Source organism: Paramormyrops kingsleyae, chromosome 17, assembly GCF_048594095.1.
Source record: "Paramormyrops kingsleyae isolate MSU_618 chromosome 17, PKINGS_0.4, whole genome shotgun sequence".
Lineage (NCBI taxonomy): Eukaryota > Metazoa > Chordata > Actinopteri > Osteoglossiformes > Mormyridae > Paramormyrops > Paramormyrops kingsleyae.
The window spans coordinates 21,693,611-21,713,585 of NC_132813.1; the positions used below are offsets into that span (position 1 = coordinate 21,693,611).

Sequence of the window (19,975 nt, forward strand, 5' to 3'; positions counted from 1 at the left end):
TCATTTTTCCCCCTCACTGGCATTCAGAAATCACCTGCTCACCTTGAGTTGCCACACCTTCTCCTCAATGTTTGCTACAGAGACAAACAAAACAAAAAAAAAACACAAATAATAATGTATCTCATGTCAGATTTGAAGAAAATTGGGTATGATCTATATTTACTTTACGTGTAGTTGCTTAGTGACTTTTGTTCTGCTCAAGTTCCAGATTCACTATCTGGAATTCTAACCAGCAGCATTCAGGTCAGTACAGCTGTCACAATTATTCGATTAAACTGGAGTGCTGGATTAAAAAAAAAAAAAAAAAAAAACTTTATTCAGCAATATGGCAGATGAGAGTGTAAATCATGTGGTTATTCTCCATTTGGAGGGGAGTTGAGGTGGACATTTTTAAAAATCAGTTAAATTAATCGGAAAAGTAAGCCACCTTAGTATGAGTCAACAGGTTTTATTATAACACGTAAAATGTAAGAGGTTACTTACAAATATATATCAATATATTTTGATGTAAAATGCAAAGTTTGTTACTGGTATCATCACATCGTGAGGCAAATTTATGTATTTTCAGTTTATGTATTAATTTGCCTGTATTTAATGATTCAGGAGTGTTAATAAAGACAGTAATTAATCAAAAATAACAAACACCTTATCAAACCGAACTAATTACACACCTTGTGATACTAGTGACAGAACAAGCAATTTTCTTTAATTTTATTTCACGATTACTTCAAGTTATTGCTTCTAGGTGATTCTACAAGCTATTGAATCATGAGGAGTACTTAGTTTTTCACAAATGGCTTCTCCATTTGGCTCCATTTTTGTTAAATAATGACATAGTGGAATCTGTCGTGTGTTGTTTTACACCTGAGGTTAGATTCAAATAATTTTGTAACCTGTTACAGTAGCAGATGATTCTTATTATGTCCTGATGTGTGAAACCATAAAACTGAAAGTCAAATAAATAATGAGTGAAATGTATTATTTAATCATAAATTAACATTGGTCATGTACATGCTAATATTGTAAGCATGTTTTTAAGCGCTGCAAACATTGTGACATGGTTTCCCACCCAAAATGGAGAATAACCCATATATATGTAGGACAAAAATGATTGGCTCATGTAAAAGCAGCTGCAGTAAACTTTAGATTGACATGTTTAATGTACAGTACCCTCCACATTTATTGGCACCCCTGGTAAAGATGTGTACTTACGTTTATAAATTCATTTTTTATTACAACAGCATAATCTCACACTGAAAGAATTAGAAAAATCTAACCTTTAACTCAAGTAAATGTTTTTTTTTTTTTTTAAATCCATCATTAAGAAATAATAATTTTTAGCAAAATCACCAGCCACAATTATTGACATCCCTAACAATTCCTATGAAAGAAATGTAAGTGAAACATTTTTGAAATTCATAGTTTACTTTTTTAATTCGAGCAGAGTGTCCAGGAACTATTAATTAGTAATCTATGACTTCCTGTTTCCCTGGGGTATAAATTTGATGTGACACCGATGCCCATTTCTCTTATCCACTCTTCAAGATGGGAAAGGCAAGAAAACATGGCATTCAAGCAGATGTGTACTGATCTTCATAAGTCAGGAAATGGCTACAAGAAAAGAGCTACTTGCCTGAACTTGCCCAAATCTACAGTCAGAGCAATAATTAAAAAAATTCAAACAGCTGGAATTGTGACAAACAAAGCTGGACGAGGACCCAAGTTTATCGTGCCACCACACACAGTGAGGAGGATGGTAAGGGAGATAAACAATTCTCCATTGTTAGAGAACTGCTGCAAAGGGTGGCATCTTGGGGTCACCAAGTCTCCATAACAACCATTAAACACTATCTACATGGCAACAGGTTGTTTAGGAGGCATGCCAGGAAAAAGCCTTTTCTGTCCTACAATCACAAATGTAAATGTGTGGAGTTTGCTAAACACTACTGGGACTTAAACTGGAACTGTGTGCTTTGGTCAGATGAGACTGAGTCAGTTTTTTGGCAACAAACACTCCAGGTGGGTCTGACCTAAAATAAAGGATGAATATGCGGAAAAGCACCTCATGCCCACTGTTAAGCATGGTGGAGGATCTCTAGCGCTGTGGACCTGTTTCTCTTCCTGGGAACCTTGTTAGGCTGCATGGCGTCATGAAGGCTTTGAAATACCAGGACATTTTACATAAACATCAGGTGGCCTCTGCCAGAAACCTGAAAACCCGTCATTGGATCTTTCATCAGGATAATGATCCAAAACATATGGCCAAATCAACACAGAAATGGTTCACTAGACACAAAATGAACCTTCTTCCATGGCCATCTCAGGCCCCAGACGTAAATCCCATAGAAAACCTGTGAGGTGAGCAGTAGAGGAGAGTGCATAAGAGAGGACCCAGGACTCTGGTCAAAGATCCCTCTCTGTGTTTTCACCAAACTTGTGAAATGTTATAGAAGATTAAGTGCTGTCGTTCTGGCAAAAGGGGGTTGTACAAAATATTAACAGCGGGGGGGACAATAATTGTGGCACCAGTGATTTTGTTAAAAGTAATTATTTCTTAATCTTGAAAAGGATCAATAAAATTGCAAAACTTGCAAGTTCTGTTACCTATAACAGAATAATTTTAGTCTTACTTATTGATAGTTTCAACCCAGCTGACTATAGTGACTTCAAATGTGACAATTGCATATGTATAACATGCGATGTTCATAATAACATCACACAGGCCCAGTATGTAGGGTGGCATGGTGGCTGTCACTGGCATGGGACACTGCCACTTTGTCTGTGTGACGTTAGCATGTTCTCCCCATGTGTGCGTGTTTCCTCTCACAGTCCAAAAACATCAAAAAGCTGCTTTAAAAAGACAACATGTTGAGCTTTGGCACTAACCCTGTAACCAAACAAGTGACCCAGAAATCAGACCTTTTTGGAATTGTACACAACACACACATTTTTGAAAAAGAATTGCTTATAACCACAAGTCCAGTATTGCTTACAGGAACTGACGCATGCAACATATTAAAATGGGTAAACAGCCAGTGTATATGAAAAAGGGAAATCCAGAAGGTACATTAGCTCAGTCAACCAGATAATTAAAGTCAAGAGTTTAAATAGTTAAAGAAAAATGCAGTTTTTATGACCCATTATAGTAATATGATGAAACATACTGTTTATACATACATTAAAAAGCATGAATCACTAAGAGAGAGAACAAGAAATTCCAGAAGCAGAAACAGCAATTACATTATTCTAATTTGCAAATCAATTAAGTGAACAGGCATGACTTCATTTTTGTAAATAAAGAAAAAAAGCTTTTTCCTCCATGGAAACACGCTCAGCGACTCCCAGGCCGCTACCCAGCAAGCCCTGGTCTACAGAGTGGGTGAGCTCAGGCAGTGTCGTCCCCAGTGTGAAAGGGCAAAGCAGGGCCACCTGACTGCAAAGCTGCTCGAACCCAGCTGTGGTAACACATCTGGGCAGAGAGCCAGGACACTCATTTATAACCCCCAGCTGCTGTTGATGAATGCCACTGAGACCCAAAACAAAACACACACACAGAATTAAAACAGATGACTATAAAGCTGGCGTTCTGCAGATGAGAAGGGTAAATTATGCTCTGCAGACCCTGAAGGGGAGCAGAGAGCCAAAGTGACTGTAAATAAGGGTTTAGGAATGGGGGGGCGGTGATCTGAGAACAGATAAAGCATTCAACGTGCCTTTCTGTGGGGCACTCTCACTCGTGCAAACCAGAGGCACGAGTGCATTGCTGCATCATAATGAAGAGCAGAGCATATCACTGTCCTGTTCCTGCCTGGCTCTCTGTGTAGGGAGCCATCTGCAGCACTGTCTGTCCTTGAAGGTCTTTTATATCGCACCTGAAAAGTTGGCGCTTACTCAGATAACTCCTTCACCCCAATTACCACTCTTATAAGACCTTCAATGTCATTTTCTAGGTTGCTTAATAAATAGTCTCCTGTGTTTATAGTTAACTGGAAGGGCTATGAACTGAAGAAGTGCATCAAGGAAATTGGTATACTTGAAGCGTAGGGTTCCAGGTTTTACAGTCAGCTTAATCCATGTCTGTTCTGAATTAGATGTGCTTGTTTAGCACTTTCATCCAAAGTGACATATACTTCGGAAAGCAGGGGCAACCAGCCCCAGGAGCAAATGGGGTTAAGGCCCTCTTCATCTCCATGGCCCCAATGGTGACATCACTTTGCAAAAAAGGGATTTGAACCAGCAACCTTCCAATCATGGGCACAGTGTCCCATTGGGTCTTCTTCAAGGACCTAATGATGACATCACTGAGATCTCCTTTTTTTCTTTCTGTGTATATAAACTAGAATATTCTCAGTACAGTAAAGCTTTCCAGGGAGCATGCTAACAAAAATGTGTTCTGAAGTCATCATTAGCCGCAAGTTAAAATAAAACAACACATGGGAAAATAGGCAAATAACACTGAACAAAAACAGTGGGCAAACTACCAGATCTCACCCCCTAGAGAAAACTTGCCCTAACAGACTTCAAACACCTGCATGTAACCAGAGTCCCTTCCCTTTATTCTTGAAATGGAGTCTGCAGTCATGCACACACAGATAGATGACCCCGCTGCCCTGCGATGGATAAATACCTCAGAAGGTGAATCCTGACTTGCCCATTACTTCCAGGGGATCTTGGGATCCAGTGACAGACCTACGCGGGGGGACTCACTGCCAGCTAAAGTAGGTCTGTTACAGCTTTTGATTAACTTAGTTACCTTACATGCTTACATATACTTTATACAAAAGATAATACATTAATTTAAACTGAAGCCCCAAGTATTTTATGCTGAGCCCTGAATATTTTAGCCCCAATACCAATGTTCCTTAAAAAAAAAAAGAGTCAAGCCCCAGGTAAACTTGACTTAGTCACTGGTCTTTTCAGTAGCTAGAAACTACCTTGATGCCAGTCCACTGTTACAGGAAAGTGGAGCACCAGGAACAAAGCCACACACCATGGGGAGAACATGCAGACTTTACACATACAGTGGAGGCAGGATTCAAACCCAAACCCTGGAGGTGTTGGGCCCCCAAAGCTCAGGTTCAGAAAGTACAAATCCAGACTAAGATTTTGTTTCAGCCAACCAACTGAGCACTCTGTGACTGTGACTCCTGTTGGTTTAAATAAAATCTTGGTCTGGATTTATACTTTCTGAAGCTGAACTCTGGAGGCAACCATGTTTTTCATTTGCTAGGGCAGGGGTGGCCAATCTTATCCACAAAGGGCCGCTGTGTGGGCGGGTTTTCACTGCAGCTCCCTAATTATATTACTAATTAGAGGACTGATTGGCTGAGAGTCCTCACACCTGGGTTAGAACAGCTGACTTACAGGTTATCCCGAAAACCTGCATACACACCAGCCCTTTGTGGATAAGATTGGCCACCGCTGTGCTAGGGCATACAATACTAATACACATATGATATGTATTTGAACTAATACAGCTTCACTTGCTTTGAATATGGGGTCAATAAAAGCTGTAGAAACTATCAAGTTAGAGGTTGATGTAAATGTAGGTACTCCGAACTCCAAAGACGAAAGAATACCAGGATTTTGCATCACCGTCTACTTGAAATTCAAGCGGTGCAAAGGGCAAAGCATGTCTATCAGCGGGGGTAGAGTTAGGACCAAGGCCAACGCCTGTGTGGTGGCGGGACCTTCATCTCTGTGACTGACGCCTGTGTGGTGGTGGGACCTTCATCTCCGTGACTGACATCTGTGTGGTGGCGGGACCTTCATCTCCGTGACTGACATCTGTGTGGTGGCGGGACCTTCATCTCTGTGACTGACGCCTGTGTGGTGGTGGGACCTTCATCTCCGTGTCTGACGCCTGTGTGGTGGCGGGACCTTCATCTCCGTGACTGACGCCTGTGTGGTGGTGGGACCTTCATCTCCGTGACTGACGACTGTGTGGTGGCGGGACCTTCATCTCCGTGTCTGACCCCTGTGTGGTGGTGGGACCTTCATCTCCGTGTCTGACGCCTGTGTGGTGGCGGGGCCTTCATCTCCGTGTCTGACGCCTGTGTGGTGGCGGGACCTTCATCTCCGTGTCTGACGCCTGTGTGGTGGCGGGGCCTTCATCTCCGTGACTGACGCCTGTGTGGTGGCGGGACCTTCATCTCCGTGTCTGACGCCTGTGTGGTGGCGGGGCCTTCATCTCCGTGACTGACGCCTGTGTGGTGGCGGGACCTTCATCTCCGTGTCTGACGCCTGTGTGGTGGCGGGACCTTCATCTCCGTGTCTGACCCCTGTGTGGTGGCGGGACCTTCATCTCCGTGTCTGACGCCTGTGTGGTGGCGGGACCTTCATCTCCGTGTCTGACCCCTGTGTGGTGGCGGGACCTTCATCTCCGTGTCTGACGCCTGTGTGGTGGCGGGACCTTCATCTCCGTGTCTGACGTCTGTGTGGTGGCGGGACCTTCATCTCCGTGACTGACGCCTGTGTGGTGGCGGGACCTTCATCTCCGTGTCTGACGTCTGTGTGGTGGCGGGACCTTCATCTCCGTGACTGACGCCTGTGTGGTGGTAGGACCTTCATCTCCGTGACTGACGCATGGGATGGTTAAACTGTAATCTGCCTGATGCCAGTCATTGGGATACAGTGCAGGACGACACATGGTGTTGCAGAGAGTCCAATGCCTGTGTCTGGATGGTAGGTGCCGATGTCATGGGGTTCTGTAATGCTTGGTGTAAAATATGATGATCCTCCCTTGGTGTGGTCTGTCTTGGGCAACCAGAACCTTCACGACGTGTGTGGGTGCCCTCACGTGTCCATTAGTTCCAACATCGGGTGACTGTGACATCTACATGCCCCATATGCCGGGCAATTGCACAATATGACCACCCGGCCTCATGCAAGCGCACTATGTGATCCCTATCAAACTCCATCAAGTGATGGTACTGCTGGTAATGCTGTCTAATGCATCTACGAGGCATCCTCTGTGTCTGGTGACTAGACGTGCCCGCTCCTTGCAAATCAAATCGTATGCATACCCATCACTGGTCTGCACGTGTACCAAATTACATCCAAATTGGACCATTACTTCTAGGTGTATATATACACACACACACACTCACGGCATTTGTTAAATGAATTTGTGAGCAGGTGACACACCATCTGTGTTCTAGTGACCCACGTCTTGCTTACAGAGGAATTGAAGCATTACGCACATCTGAGTCTGTTCCTCGGAGACTAGCAGTCAGGGCGGGTGATGGGATGGTCCTTACGGATGACACTGCAGTTGTGACCCACTGGGCTGGCTACTATGAGCAGATGTTAAAGCTGATCCTCCAGCTAGGATATTGGACATCTCTGGGTCCACGGTTCTTGGAGCTTAATCCTCCGATTAGCTATGAATCACCCAGTCTTTCTGAGATTGCACGATTGATGAATCAGTTGGGGGCAGGGAAGGCCGCAGGGATCTGTGGTGAACTTCTCCAGGCTGGTGGTAAGGCTGTCCTCCTAGCATTGCAGGCAATCTTTGCTACCATTTGGGAGTCAGGCATCACTGACTGGAAAACAGAACTTGTAATCCCTATCTGGAAAGGGAAGGGTTATGGCCTGGATTGCGGCAAATACAGGGGGATAAGACTGCTCTCAGTGCCGGGTATCCGTGATCACTTGCTTGCCTGTCACCGACCGGAGCATTTTATGCCTTAGAAGTCTACCATCGACCGTATCCTTGCACTGAGGGTTCTCATTGAGCACAAGCATGAATATCGGCAAAGGTTCTTTGCAACCTTTGTCAATTTTCACAAGGCATTCGACTCAGTTGACTGAGTTGCCCTGTGGGACATCCTGAGACTTTGAGGGATCCCCCCCGTCATGGCCGCCCCATACACTGGTACTGCGAGTGCTGTGCAGAGTGGAGGGAGAACCTTTGCATTCTTCCCAGTAGATTCTGGGGTTCCCCAGGGGTGGGTTCTTGCTCCTACTCTGTTCAATCCTTGTATGGACTGAGTGCTGGGCAGGGTCGTGGGGTCCAGCGGCTGTGGGGCGTCTGTTGGTGAAGAAAGATTTACTGATCTTGACTTTACTGACGATGCCGTGATCTTAGCGGAATCAATAGAGGCTCTGATTGGGGCTCTCGAGAGACTGAGCAAGGAGTCTGAATGTCTGGGATTTCGGGTGTCCTGGATAAAGACCAAGATCCAGGCATTTAATGACTTCTTAGGCACAGCCATCAGTAGTGTGTCTGTCTGCGGGGAGAATGTCGACCTTGTTGAGAGATTTACCTACATCAGCAGCGACATTCATGTCTCTGGAGACTCTTCCTGTGAAGTCAGACTCTTCCTATGAAGTCAGTCCTCATTGCTGAGGACCCAAGTGGCTGGACCAAGCCAATGGGACGCCCAGGTAACACCTGGCTGCGGCCGATGGATGGTCATTTCCGGAGGGTGGGACTGGACCGTGTGTCTCCCTTGGGGATTGATGGCCGGGATCCCGAGGAGCTTCACTGTGTGGTGGGTGCGGCAATGAGCTGCATCAGCACATGCTCCCCAACCTCACCTGACCTGACACATATGGTAAAAAAAATCAATATATATTTGTGCAAGTTCTACTTTTCTCTTCATATGAGTAACAGGACTGAAAGTAAAAGAACTGACTTTTTGCATAAAAATAAAACGTGTCATCTAAGCTAATAGTATAATAACGTTGAGCACATTCAAGTAACTTACCAAAAATGTATTTTTTCCCATAAACAAACAAACAAACAAACAAACAAAGTCTAAGAAATAATTTAGATAACAGGACAGTGTTACATTCCACCGCTTCAGATATACTTACAATACCAAACAAAAAGAAGAAAAAAGTGAGAGAACCTACTTTTGGTTTTCCCATGGTGAGATGATGCAAGTTCCAATTGAACATGCCACGCCAAATTTTTTAGGGGCGGAAATGTATTAGGATAACAGGACTGAGTGAAAACCTAGGGAGACAATTAAAATGTTATATTATTTATTAATAAAGAAAATGTATTTAAAGCGTAAATCGAAAATACTGGTCACACAATAATACAAATTTAAAAAAAAAATGTTTTAAGCATTATATTTTATGGTACAGTGTAGCATTAGTGAATAGGGACAGGTGACAAACTATTTTTTCAGTGTTCTAAGTAGTTTTTATTAATGTTTTGCATTATGTATATTCACAATGAGGAGATTGTGGAGGACTCTTTGCTTCATAATAACATGTATTATAAAGCTAATTTTCAAGCATATTTATGTGTATAATGTCCTGGAGACAGAAATAGCACCAATATGGCAGAATGGTCCCTCTGCTGGTTTCAACTAGCACAAAACTAATTTCACTTTAGCTCAAGTTAACTCTGCCAATTAATAGGACGTTACACAACACGTTAATGCAGAGTCTCATTTCCTCTTTTCCTGGTGCATCTCTCTGGGTTTCTACCATCCATTAACCCACTTACCATCCTGTTTGTGTAACTGTCTGCAAAAATAAGACTGGAGACAGAATCATTGGCGGAACACGCTGTCCAATATTTTGCGGTATTTTAATGAACACTTGACTTTCATGGTATCCATTAAAGACTGATCAAGGACATGCAGTACCCACTTTGAAATGCTTTTCTCGTTAAAAAAACTTTGGTTAGATTATTTAACGGGATATAGTAACAGAACCTGAGTGTAGAACTAGGGTGACTAAATTTTGCTTTGCAAAAAGGACACCAGGGTGAGGATACAAAGAGAGATGCAATGCAAATATACATACAGAGCAGTGCGGACTCTGAGGCTGTATGGAGGGCAGGGGCAAGAAAATAAAAAGTCCCCCCCCCCCCCCCCAAACACATGTAGAATGGAACACTATGTTTGTTTTATGAAATACTCCCTGATTAAGATTGTCCAACTAATAAGAATACAGAAGCAACCTGACATCACATTTTCATATACAGAGGAACATTTAGAGGATACATTACTGATTTACTTTTATCGAATGTACAGGAAAACTGCGTCTCATATCTCATTTACTTCACTGGAAGGGCACCTATGAAAGAGATTGTTCTCTCCATTACAAGGGCAGTTCATAACGGCATCATTTTCCATTGGAAGGGAACCCATAGGGACTGCTTAGACCACTGTAAGGGCACCTAATACGACACCACGTGTATGGCTCAGTGGGCTGTGCCTGTGATCAGAAGGTTGCCAGTTCAATCCCAGCCTTGGTACGCCTCTGGATCCTTGAGTAAGGCCCTTAACCCCCAGCTCCCTCGGCACTGTAACAAGTGGCTTCCCTTTGTGGCCAGCTTACTCTCACCTACAGAGAGCAAGATGAGTGAGGTGGGAAGAGAGTCTCCCCATGGGGATCAATAAAGTATCTACTATTATCACATTCACTCCAAGAGAAAGACACTCATTGAGACACTTCATCATATTTTCTTGCTCTATAAGGTACCTCTCCTCACATGAAGGGGGCTAAATCACGTGAAGGGCAGCCAATAGTGGCGTTTCTTCAGCCAAATGGGCACCGGGACGGTCACTGCACAACAAACCTAATTGACAGTGCAGTTTATTATGGAGCCACTAGCACATGTTGGGTAGTAACAAGATTATAAACAAAATGCAATGTTTGCTAGTTAAATAATTACTAATTATTCATCGATATACCAAGTATTAACAAGTGTGTCTACTAATTATAGGATAACTGTATTAACAACTGTTCCATGATCCTACAAAATGCCACAGAATGGAAGCTTTGTTAATCTTTTTTTCAGTTGCATTAAAACTTGGGTAATGGGCTGCAGAAAGAACAAACATTTAAGTTAGTTATTTCGGGTAATTTCAAGTATGTTTGCAAGGCTGATGGCAACAAGCTCAAAAGATCTAGTCTCAAAACTGGGTGGACACATAACACAAATGCTGCAATTCACTCCTAATGCATCATTCACAGCCCAGGCTCGACTGTCATTAGTTTGAGTCTCTCATTATCCATTTTTGCTTTAGGTGTCAGATGGGCATGTATTTCTCATTCTGATTAGTAAACGAATGCATCTCACATGACTCCGCACCTCAGATCACCCCATGATGCACCAATAGGAGAGCCCAGACTCCATCACTGCGTACGCTGACAACCAGAGCGCCAAAACCGGTGCAACACTGCCCCCTGCTGGAGCCTCACCCACGTAAGCACCATCGTAAAAAAGAACATCAGACGTCAAAAATTAATTACTTGATTAAAAGAAATCAACCTACAAATTTAGCCACCTTGAAATATTAAAGGCTTTTGGACGTTGCCTTTATTTTATGCTCAACTAAGTCCCACTTTCTCCTCTGACTTACAATAGGATCCACAATAAGCTTCGTATATGTGATATTGGTAAAACATGTAGGCTAATCTACCTTTTAACTGGAAATTGATTTACACACACACACACACACACACACAGACAAAGTGCCCTCCAAAATGTTTGGGACTAAGACACATTCTATTAAAGTGCACAAAGTGTACAACTTGAAAGTTATTTGCAGACATTTCGGTTTCACTATGCAGAAATTACAACACATTTAGTACTTTGTTGCATATGCCTTGCATGCAACAACTGCTTGAAGCCTGTGATTTACAGACATCACCAGGTGCTGAGTATCTTCTCTGGTGGTGCTTTGCCAAGCCTCTACCGCAGCCACTTTCAGCTTCTGCTTGTTTTGGGGGACTTGCCCCTTTAAGTTTCCTCTTCACTATATGGAAGGCTTGCTAAGTTGGATTTAAATCGGGTGACTGGCTTGGCGCCCTTGAAGAATTTTCCATTTTTTTAGCTTTGAAAAAAAACTTGTGTTTGCCTTAGCAGTATGTTTGGGACCATTATCTTGTCGTGGGTTGAAGTGCCGTCCAATGGATTTGGAGGCATTTAGTAGAACTGAAGCAGGTAAGATGTTTCTACACACCTCAGAATTCAGTGTGACTGTCAGCAGTTACATCATCAGTCATCAATGCCAGTATCTGTGGCAGCCAAACATGCCCAAGCCATAACACCCTCACCATCGTGGTTAACAGAAGAGCTGGTATGCTTTGGATCTAGGGCAGTTCCGTTTCGTTTCTACAATTTCCTCTTGCCATCACTCTGATACTGGCTAATCTTGGTCTCTCTGTTCATAAGACCTTTTTCCAGAATTCTGCATGTTCTTCTAAGTACTTCTTTTTCCAAACTGTAACCTGCCCCTCCTGTTTTAGTGGCTGACTGGTGGTTTGCATCTTGCAGTGTAGCCTCTGTATTTCTGTGCATGAAGTCTTCTGCAGATAATCATCTCTCACAAAGACACTCCTGGCTCCTGCTATCAGTCCCTTTGCGATTACTGAGCTCATCAGCGGAGGTCTTCCTTGGCCTATCAGTCCCTTTGCGATTACTGAGCTCATCAGCGGAGGTCTTCCTTGGCCTATCAGTCCCTTTGCGATTACTGAGCTCATCAGCGGAGGTCTTCCTTGGCCTATCAGTCCCTTTGCGATTACTGAGCTCATCAGCGGAGGTCTTCCTTGGCCTATCAGTCCCTTTGCGATTACTGAGCTCATCAGTGGATTCTTTCTTCTTAATGATATTCCAGAGTTAATGTTGTAATCCTAAGGTTTGACTGATGTCTCTAATGGTTTTATTCTTGTTTTTTAGCCTCATAATAGCTTCTTTGACTTTCATTGACACAGCTCTTCTCAAGTTTAAGAATAGCAACTACAGACTCCAAATGAGAAACAAGCCTAGATATCTTATCCCTGCACTTGTGAAGCAACCTGATTAATCACAAACAACTGCCATGTCCCAAGCATTATGGTGCCCTGATATGAGGGGGACTACGTATAAAATGTGTTGTCATTTCTACATGGTGAAACCAAAATGTACGGAAATAACTTTAAAGTCTGGAATGTGCAGTTTAATCATGTCTGAATTGTTAGATTTGAAATTTTAAACTGTGGAGCAAAGGGGTAAATCAAGGAAAAATGTGTCTTCGTCCCAAACATTATGGAGGGCACTGTATATACATACCTGAGTTGCCAGGTTGTCCTAAATGAAGGACAGTAAGACCTGTAAAAAAAATCCAGTGACTGGAATAGTAACCATGACCCAGTTGGCCTTTAACCACAAACCCAGGACAGATGGCCGATCCTGCTCTCTCACCCCAAATGTCACTCTGTCTCTCATGGTGACAACCAAAGAAGTAATATGTGCCTGTACTCACACTTGTCCAAATAGAGAATAAAAGTATTATAATAATTAACAAGACACTACAGACAATTTCTGACTATCCATCCATCACCGTAACCACTTAATCCCAAACTGGGGTCATGGGGGGGACCGGAGCTTATCCCAGGAATAATGGACACAGGCAGGAACCAACCCTGGGCAGTCGCAGGGTGCACACACACAGACAGACGCACAGGGTCAACTTAGAGTTGCCAATCAACCTATCCTGCACACTACTGGACTGTGGGAGGAAACCCACGCAAACTCCACACAGAAAGGCACTGCGCCCGACCCAGGGAGCGAACCCAGGACCTTCTTACCATGAGGCGGCAGCGCTACCCACTGCGCCACCATGCCACCCTCGGACTATCTGAACAAACAGGAAAAAAAAATAATGATGTATATTGAAAATCAAAACACTCAATCATTAAAACTACTTTATTTAATGGATTTACAGATTTACACTGCAATTTACTTACGCTTATTATTTAATTTACATTAAACATTAAAATCCACATATACAAAATATCTATATACAAAATTTTATGTAAAATACCTGAATAAAATATTGCCATGTAGTAGCTGAATTCAAACTGTACAATGACTCTATACAATCTAATTCTTTTTTTTTTTTAAATACTATAAGTAGTTCATCAGGCTTTAACAATCTCTACACATCTACACATTCCCAATCAAAGACAAATGTACATGCCATTACACGACTTGTCTAAAAGCTAACAAAACAGTAAGATTTATGTATCCTTGTCAGCGGAAGAGTTCCTCTACACTGAGAAAAACTTGAGATATGGTGGTGATCTTTGTGAATTCATGTATATCTATATACGTGTTTAATCATGAAGCTAACAGGGCAGGTTGAACTCATGGTGTCACACTAGCGTGCCAGTGAGGAACTGCACTGCTGGTAATAAGACAGGCTCCAAAGACTAATTTTGTTTTCAAGACATAACCTCTAAATTTCCAGTGTGCCCCACACAGCACTGGGCATATTACATCACCCAGTCTCGTGGTTTTTTAAATGTTGATACTAACCTTGACAGAAAAATAAGGAATATAGCCTGTTTTTTCCTAGTTTACAGTTTAGGAGACAACGAAATCCTGTCCAGGCAAAGTGGCAGCAAGGTACGGCATGAATAAATCTTAGGCAAGTAAACAAGCACTGACAAAAATAACAGTGCGAATGCCGATTCCTCGAAGTCCCTGTGCGGTATGTACCATAGAACTGATTTCAATAGCTGCAGTAGACTTCAGGGGAGTAGTTAGAAATTCTGCCCCTATTTCAACAAAATGGACTGGCCCGCTGCTAGAGTTGGCACTTTCAATCTGAAAAAATACAGATCCTCCGACAGTACATTTTGCTGAGCGGGGGTCTGGCAAAATTTAGGGCCCATATACAGGGCTGGGCCCCCAGTATCCATGCCCCTCTGACTCCCCTGGTGGACATTCCAGGACTTGCAAGGTAGAAAATTCACTACAATCCCTGCATAGTTATAAGTAGAAAACATAAGCCTGAAGACACTTAATCACAGTTTACCAGCTCATCTCAGCTGCAGTTTTGCAGACCACGAACAGCGAGCACCTAAAGAAGCTCTCTAGTAAGAGATATGTCATTGATATAAAAAAAGCACTCCATTGATTTACTAATTGCTGGTGTAATCAACAAATAATAATTAAACTGGAAAGTAGTAGAATGCCCTCAGTCAGGGACATTATCTCCAGTGTCATGCAATCTCTGCTTGGGCTGCGTCGAAGAGTGCCCTCTGCTTTTGTGGAGGGGTTGCTGCGAGTTCAACACAATGTCCAGGGACATTGGCAACTCAAAACGCTCCAGCATTTCTAAAATTTTCTGCCGGCTGACACCATGCTTGTTTCTCCTGGGAAAAGAAAAGCAAGAAAACAGAAGAATATGGCTTTAATCAGCATCTGTTCACAGCATTAGTGGAAATTTTAATGAATAGTTAAAATTAATGTACCCTGGTACAAGAGACACCGGTACAGCAATTGTGTTTATGGCACAGTATTAAGAATTTATTAAATTGAAACTGAAACTGTCACCTGATTCTGAAATACTGACTACACTCGTAGAACTGTATAGGTTACGTTTAAAACATAGGCTTAAAATGGAGTCTTTACTTTTCCAACTCTGTGGGATCCAACTTCCAGTTGGTGCTGGGCTCACAGAAATCCACACGATACCCCCTTTCTACAGCCTGTGACATAACAGAGGAAATTCAAATTCAAAATCACTGTAAACAACAAGCGCCAATGACATTTTTCAAAATACATAATCTGACAAACTCAGACTCCTCTTAGATCTAAAGGACATTGATGGTCTTAAAGCAGAAACTTCTCACCATTTCCGCATATGGCTTCATTTCCCAAGCCTGCATGTTTGTATTGTCAATAATTACTGGAGAACGGTTTTCATCCATAGCCTCCCTGGCTGAAAAACAAGAAACAGCAGATGTTTATTTCCTAAGCTATCAACACACATCCATCCAAAGCAGAAATTCTGATTTATAAAAGGAACGAGCATAATACACAGAAAAATCATAATGCAGATACATCAATACATGCAATTTGATATCCAGAACATAGAAAAATGTAATGCTAAATGTTTGCTACTTTCCAGCAACTGTGAAACTGAAGAAATAAGCCAAATATTTTCCAGGGGCTGTCTGGAAAGAGACCGAAAGCAATGAGTGTAATCTTACCCCGGTTTTGATTCCAGCTGTGTGCGTCTCCCAACAGACCTGGGTCATAAGCATAGCCTGTCTCCTGGGAGAAGTAATCATCAGTGCTGAGGACCAGCCCGTTTGGACCAGACGAAAGGAGCTCCCTGAACGAACGAACGAACACACGCACACACACATCAGCCAGCAGAAGTCATTTTCAGATGTTATGGTGAGGTGGTGGAACTTGTTAGACCTGTTAATTCTTTCAAATTCCTCATTAGGACTGCAAACCCAATACAGTGGTACCTCGAAACTCAAACTTAACCCGTTCAGAACTCCAGTTCGAGTTTTGATCGAATTTTCCCCATAAGAAATAATGGAAAACCAATTAATTGGTTCCCGGCCTCAAAAATTACACCTTAATATGTTTTTTTAGAGCATATACTGTACTAAACACATCTAAGCACATTTATCAAAACAGTAATTTGTAAAGTAAGAAAATAAATGTATCCAAACAATGTGATTTCATTGCTTGAATAAAAATAATAATAATAAAAAAAACAATGTGTCCTGATGTCTGTGCCTTTGTCTCCGTTCCATCCCCGCTCGGCACGACAATATTACAATTAAATGTATTAATGGTTTATTATTAATATTAAAATAATTAATACAGAAATCTTTATTTTAAAATGTATTTTATTATATAATAATTACTGTTACTGTCTATCATTGTCTAAATGTATTTTTACTGTCTAAATATATGTATTCAGCTTGTGTAAACATGCACGATGCTATCATAGCGAATGCGAGGATGATACTGAAGCTTTGCCCTTTTTTTCTGCTGAGAGACGTGCCGCGTGAGTCATTTCCCCGCGCTTACAAGTTCTCTTAGGTCGGCGTTCATGGTTTGACTTCTGAGATTCAGATCAAGCTCTAGGTAATTTTTTTCCGAAGTGGTTGGTTCGACTTCTAAGAAATTCAAGTTCTAATGAGTTCGAGAACTGAGGTACCACTGTATATGTATAAAAAGGTTATGTATTTTACAGTTGCAACCATTATAATGGTTGTATTTAATGGGTGTAATTAATTAACTTTGGAATTAACAAAAAAGCAGGTATTTAACAAGAGCGTAAATTCCATTTCCAAATACGGTATAGCTTAATATTAAAATATACACAATAAATTCTACACACTTCACAATGATTCAAAAATTCAAATATTTTTCTACACATGATTTATTCCTGCTGGTGAAATATTACTACATCCTGAATTGTAGAAAATAAAACACAGCAGCACTAGCAATGGAGTCTGAACCAACGGAGTAGTTCAACTGTTTTGTGGAGGTACAACTCTGTGGATAAAAACAGATTATCTGAGAACTCACTGGGCTAAAGTTGACTTTCCAGACCCTGGTAGACCTCTCATCAGGATCAGAACTAACGAGGAACCATGGAAACCTTTTTTTGAGTCTGATGGCTCACAAAACTCTTCATTGAGATGATGCTGCTGGGGCCCAAATTCTATATCAGGACAAATTCTATAGTCAGAACCATCTTGTTCATATGATTGAAACCAGGGTCGGCTTCCGTGGCTGGAACAACCATTGGCTTGATTGTTTTCCAAATCATACGGGGGATAAAAGCTTTCACCATAGCCCTGGGAAGAGTAGTGATCACCATAGCCATCATAACCTGCAAAGTCAGACCCCGGTGGGAACGGCTGCTCCCATTCTGCTATAGGAGGGGAGTCATAGAAAGTACTCATATGCGGCCTAAAAGCTGGATGGTATAAGGGATTTGGCGGTGGTGGGAACTTGGGAGGCCCATAAAACTTAGGCTCACCAAACCTTGGATATGGGGGGCAGGGAGGACCCCCAAACGGTGGGGGATGCTGCCACTGGTTCTGATAATAGGGATCCCAGCTGCTGTGATCTGGGCCATAACGGAAGTCGCGCCTACGTTTCCAGGAATGCCATTCCTCGTTAGGGGCGTCCCGGTACATATAAGGCCGACGATAAGGTCTGGGACCTCTGCTGACATGAAACCCTTCTTCTGAAGGAGTCGAGTTTATGGATTTCTTTGCTTCAACGTGGCTGTCAACTTTGTCTGTGCTGATGTCAGGAGTTTCTGCAGGTTCCATCTCTTCCAGTTCCTTGTAAAATTCACTCAGTTTGTCATCCAGGTCTCCCTTGGACTCAGCCGGTTCAGGCCGGCACATCGGCCCGATGAAGGCTGTGCTCCGGATGACCCACTGCCCATCCACCAGCCTTCCATCCTTCCTGCCTGGACTCCCACTTCCCAGGGTTCTTGCTCCTTCACCCTGATCCTGATCCTTCTTTGAAAGTACATCTTCTACTTTGGGTGAAGAGCAAGCTGACCTTCCAGACACACATTTAATCAGTGAACTGTCATTTATCGTATCACTGGATTGACCCTGTGATCCGACGCTTTGTTCTCGAGCCTCTTGCGGATTTCTGTCCTCAGCGATGGGGAGCCTTTCTGTGACAGCAGCCTCTGGAGGTCCATCCAGCCTCACAACAGTCTCCTCTTCATTCTTGACACGAACGGCGTCAGTATCCTGAATACATGTCTGAACTTTGCTTGCCAGAGGTTCTCTTACACCTCTGTCTTCAGCATCAGTCACAGATGCACTAGAACAAAGATTAAGCATCTGAAAGGGACAGGCAAAGTCAATGAAAATATAATATATAATATTATATAACATAATAGATACTTTGAAAGAAAGCAGGACAGCCATATTCATGAGCATTTTTAAGTGTGTGAGATATTTACACCAGGGTTGCCAACTTTGGTCAGTTGGCTGGAGAGATTTTCAATTCGAATCTGCACTCACATACATAAGCATTCACATGTATGTAATGGTTTTATTAGCCGGTAAATAGTCTGTATGTTTTGCAAACTACCCCAAACACTTTTGATGCAGCGAATTTTAGGTTTATAATATGGAATGGAATAATATAGATTTGCCGTAAGATTTCTTGCGAGCGTGAGAGTCACGCCCTTCTTAAATATTAATATAAATTAATATTTTACTTCAGAAGCATAAAACTTTGTAAAACGTTCAGCTTTTCTGTCCAAACTAATATATCTCAAAATTGTTTCCTACAGAATGACCTGCTTTTCCTTCTGATGCAGTAAAGCGCATCCATGTTGACTTTCACTGATGCGCTATTGCTGTGCAGTTACACCAAACTACCAATGTCAATGCGTTACGTAAACCGTGTAAGTGACTGCACATCTAAAAACTTAGTTTTATTTATGACCAAATGTATTATCTAAAGTTACTTCTGGTTTTGTTGCATTGTCAGTTGGTGGTTTACTTTCAGTTTTGTTACGTTGCTACGGTGGAAGTAGCCTTTGGTAAGAATCTTGATGTTTATTATATTTTTGACAAAATGTATGAATAGATCTAATACGTGAAGGTTAATTTCGAAACAATCGGGCCAAACTTAAGCGCATTCATTTAACTAATTTAAAACGATAATAAGCTGCAATGTGACTTGATCTGGAACGATCGGCCACCGCAAACCAAGCCGCCAGTACAGCTCCGGATATTAGCGCCTACACGCTTAATCACTGCTACGGCAGCAGTACTACATGAAAGGCATGTTACACCTGCAACATTCTCAAGTTTAATTAAATTAACAGCAAACCGGACTTAATTTAAAGAACATTTTAAACACCTCGACAGTTTGCTTACGCTTTGATTTTTTTTCCGGAAACAAGCTCCGTTGAATCGTTTAAGCATCTTCGCTACTTTAAGTCACATTAAAATGAAGGTTGCTGTACACGCAGACACTCTTACCCTGGATTATTCTGGGAGATGCACATTATTTAGACGCATGCGATCCCCACCAAGCGGCGCGTCGGCCGGCCCTCATACCGGAAGTAAACATGCAGCCCCGTCTATCTGTTCCTGTGTATCGGCGGATAACTTCCCCCCCTCGTTTCTATTTCCGCTGTATTTATGCAAGTGATCCCGGTTCGCGTGACATAGACCCAGTCTGCCTTGCCAGTGTATTTCTGTCTTTGGAAATAAACAC

General features: G+C 42.4%; 1 protein-coding gene across 2 annotated transcripts; it reads right to left on the reverse strand.

Moving 5' to 3' along the window:
- Window positions 1–13,639: 13,639 nt before the first annotated feature.
- On the reverse strand, window positions 13,640–19,886 carry n4bp2l2 (NEDD4 binding protein 2-like 2). 2 transcript variants are annotated; one of them, XM_023826269.2, is made up of 6 exons: window positions 19,738–19,886; window positions 17,297–18,582; window positions 15,952–16,076; window positions 15,592–15,680; window positions 15,371–15,447; window positions 13,640–15,111 (listed from the first exon to the last, which is right to left on the reverse strand). In XM_023826269.2, the coding sequence occupies exons 2-6, from the start codon at window positions 18,580–18,582 to the stop codon at window positions 14,934–14,936; spliced, it is 1,755 nt and encodes a 584-aa protein (XP_023682037.2). In that variant the 5' UTR covers window positions 19,738–19,886; the 3' UTR covers window positions 13,640–14,933. The 2 variants fall into 2 exon arrangements, with proteins under 2 accessions (XP_023682037.2, XP_023682036.2); XM_023826268.2 differs by having other exon boundaries at window positions 19,633–19,758.
- Window positions 19,887–19,975: the final 89 nt, after the last annotated feature.

Coding starts and splice junctions, on each gene's coding strand:
- n4bp2l2 (XM_023826268.2), bottom strand. CDS start 19,680: ATGCTTAAACGATTCAACGGAGCTTGTTTCCGGAAAAAAAATCAAAGC. Junction 16,077..17,296: donor GGAAAGTCAACTTTAGCCCA/GTGAGTTCTCAG, acceptor TCGTTCGTTCAG/GGAGCTCCTTTCGTCTGGTC. Junction 15,681..15,951: donor CAGCTGGAATCAAAACCGGG/GTAAGATTACAC, acceptor CTTGTTTTTCAG/CCAGGGAGGCTATGGATGAA.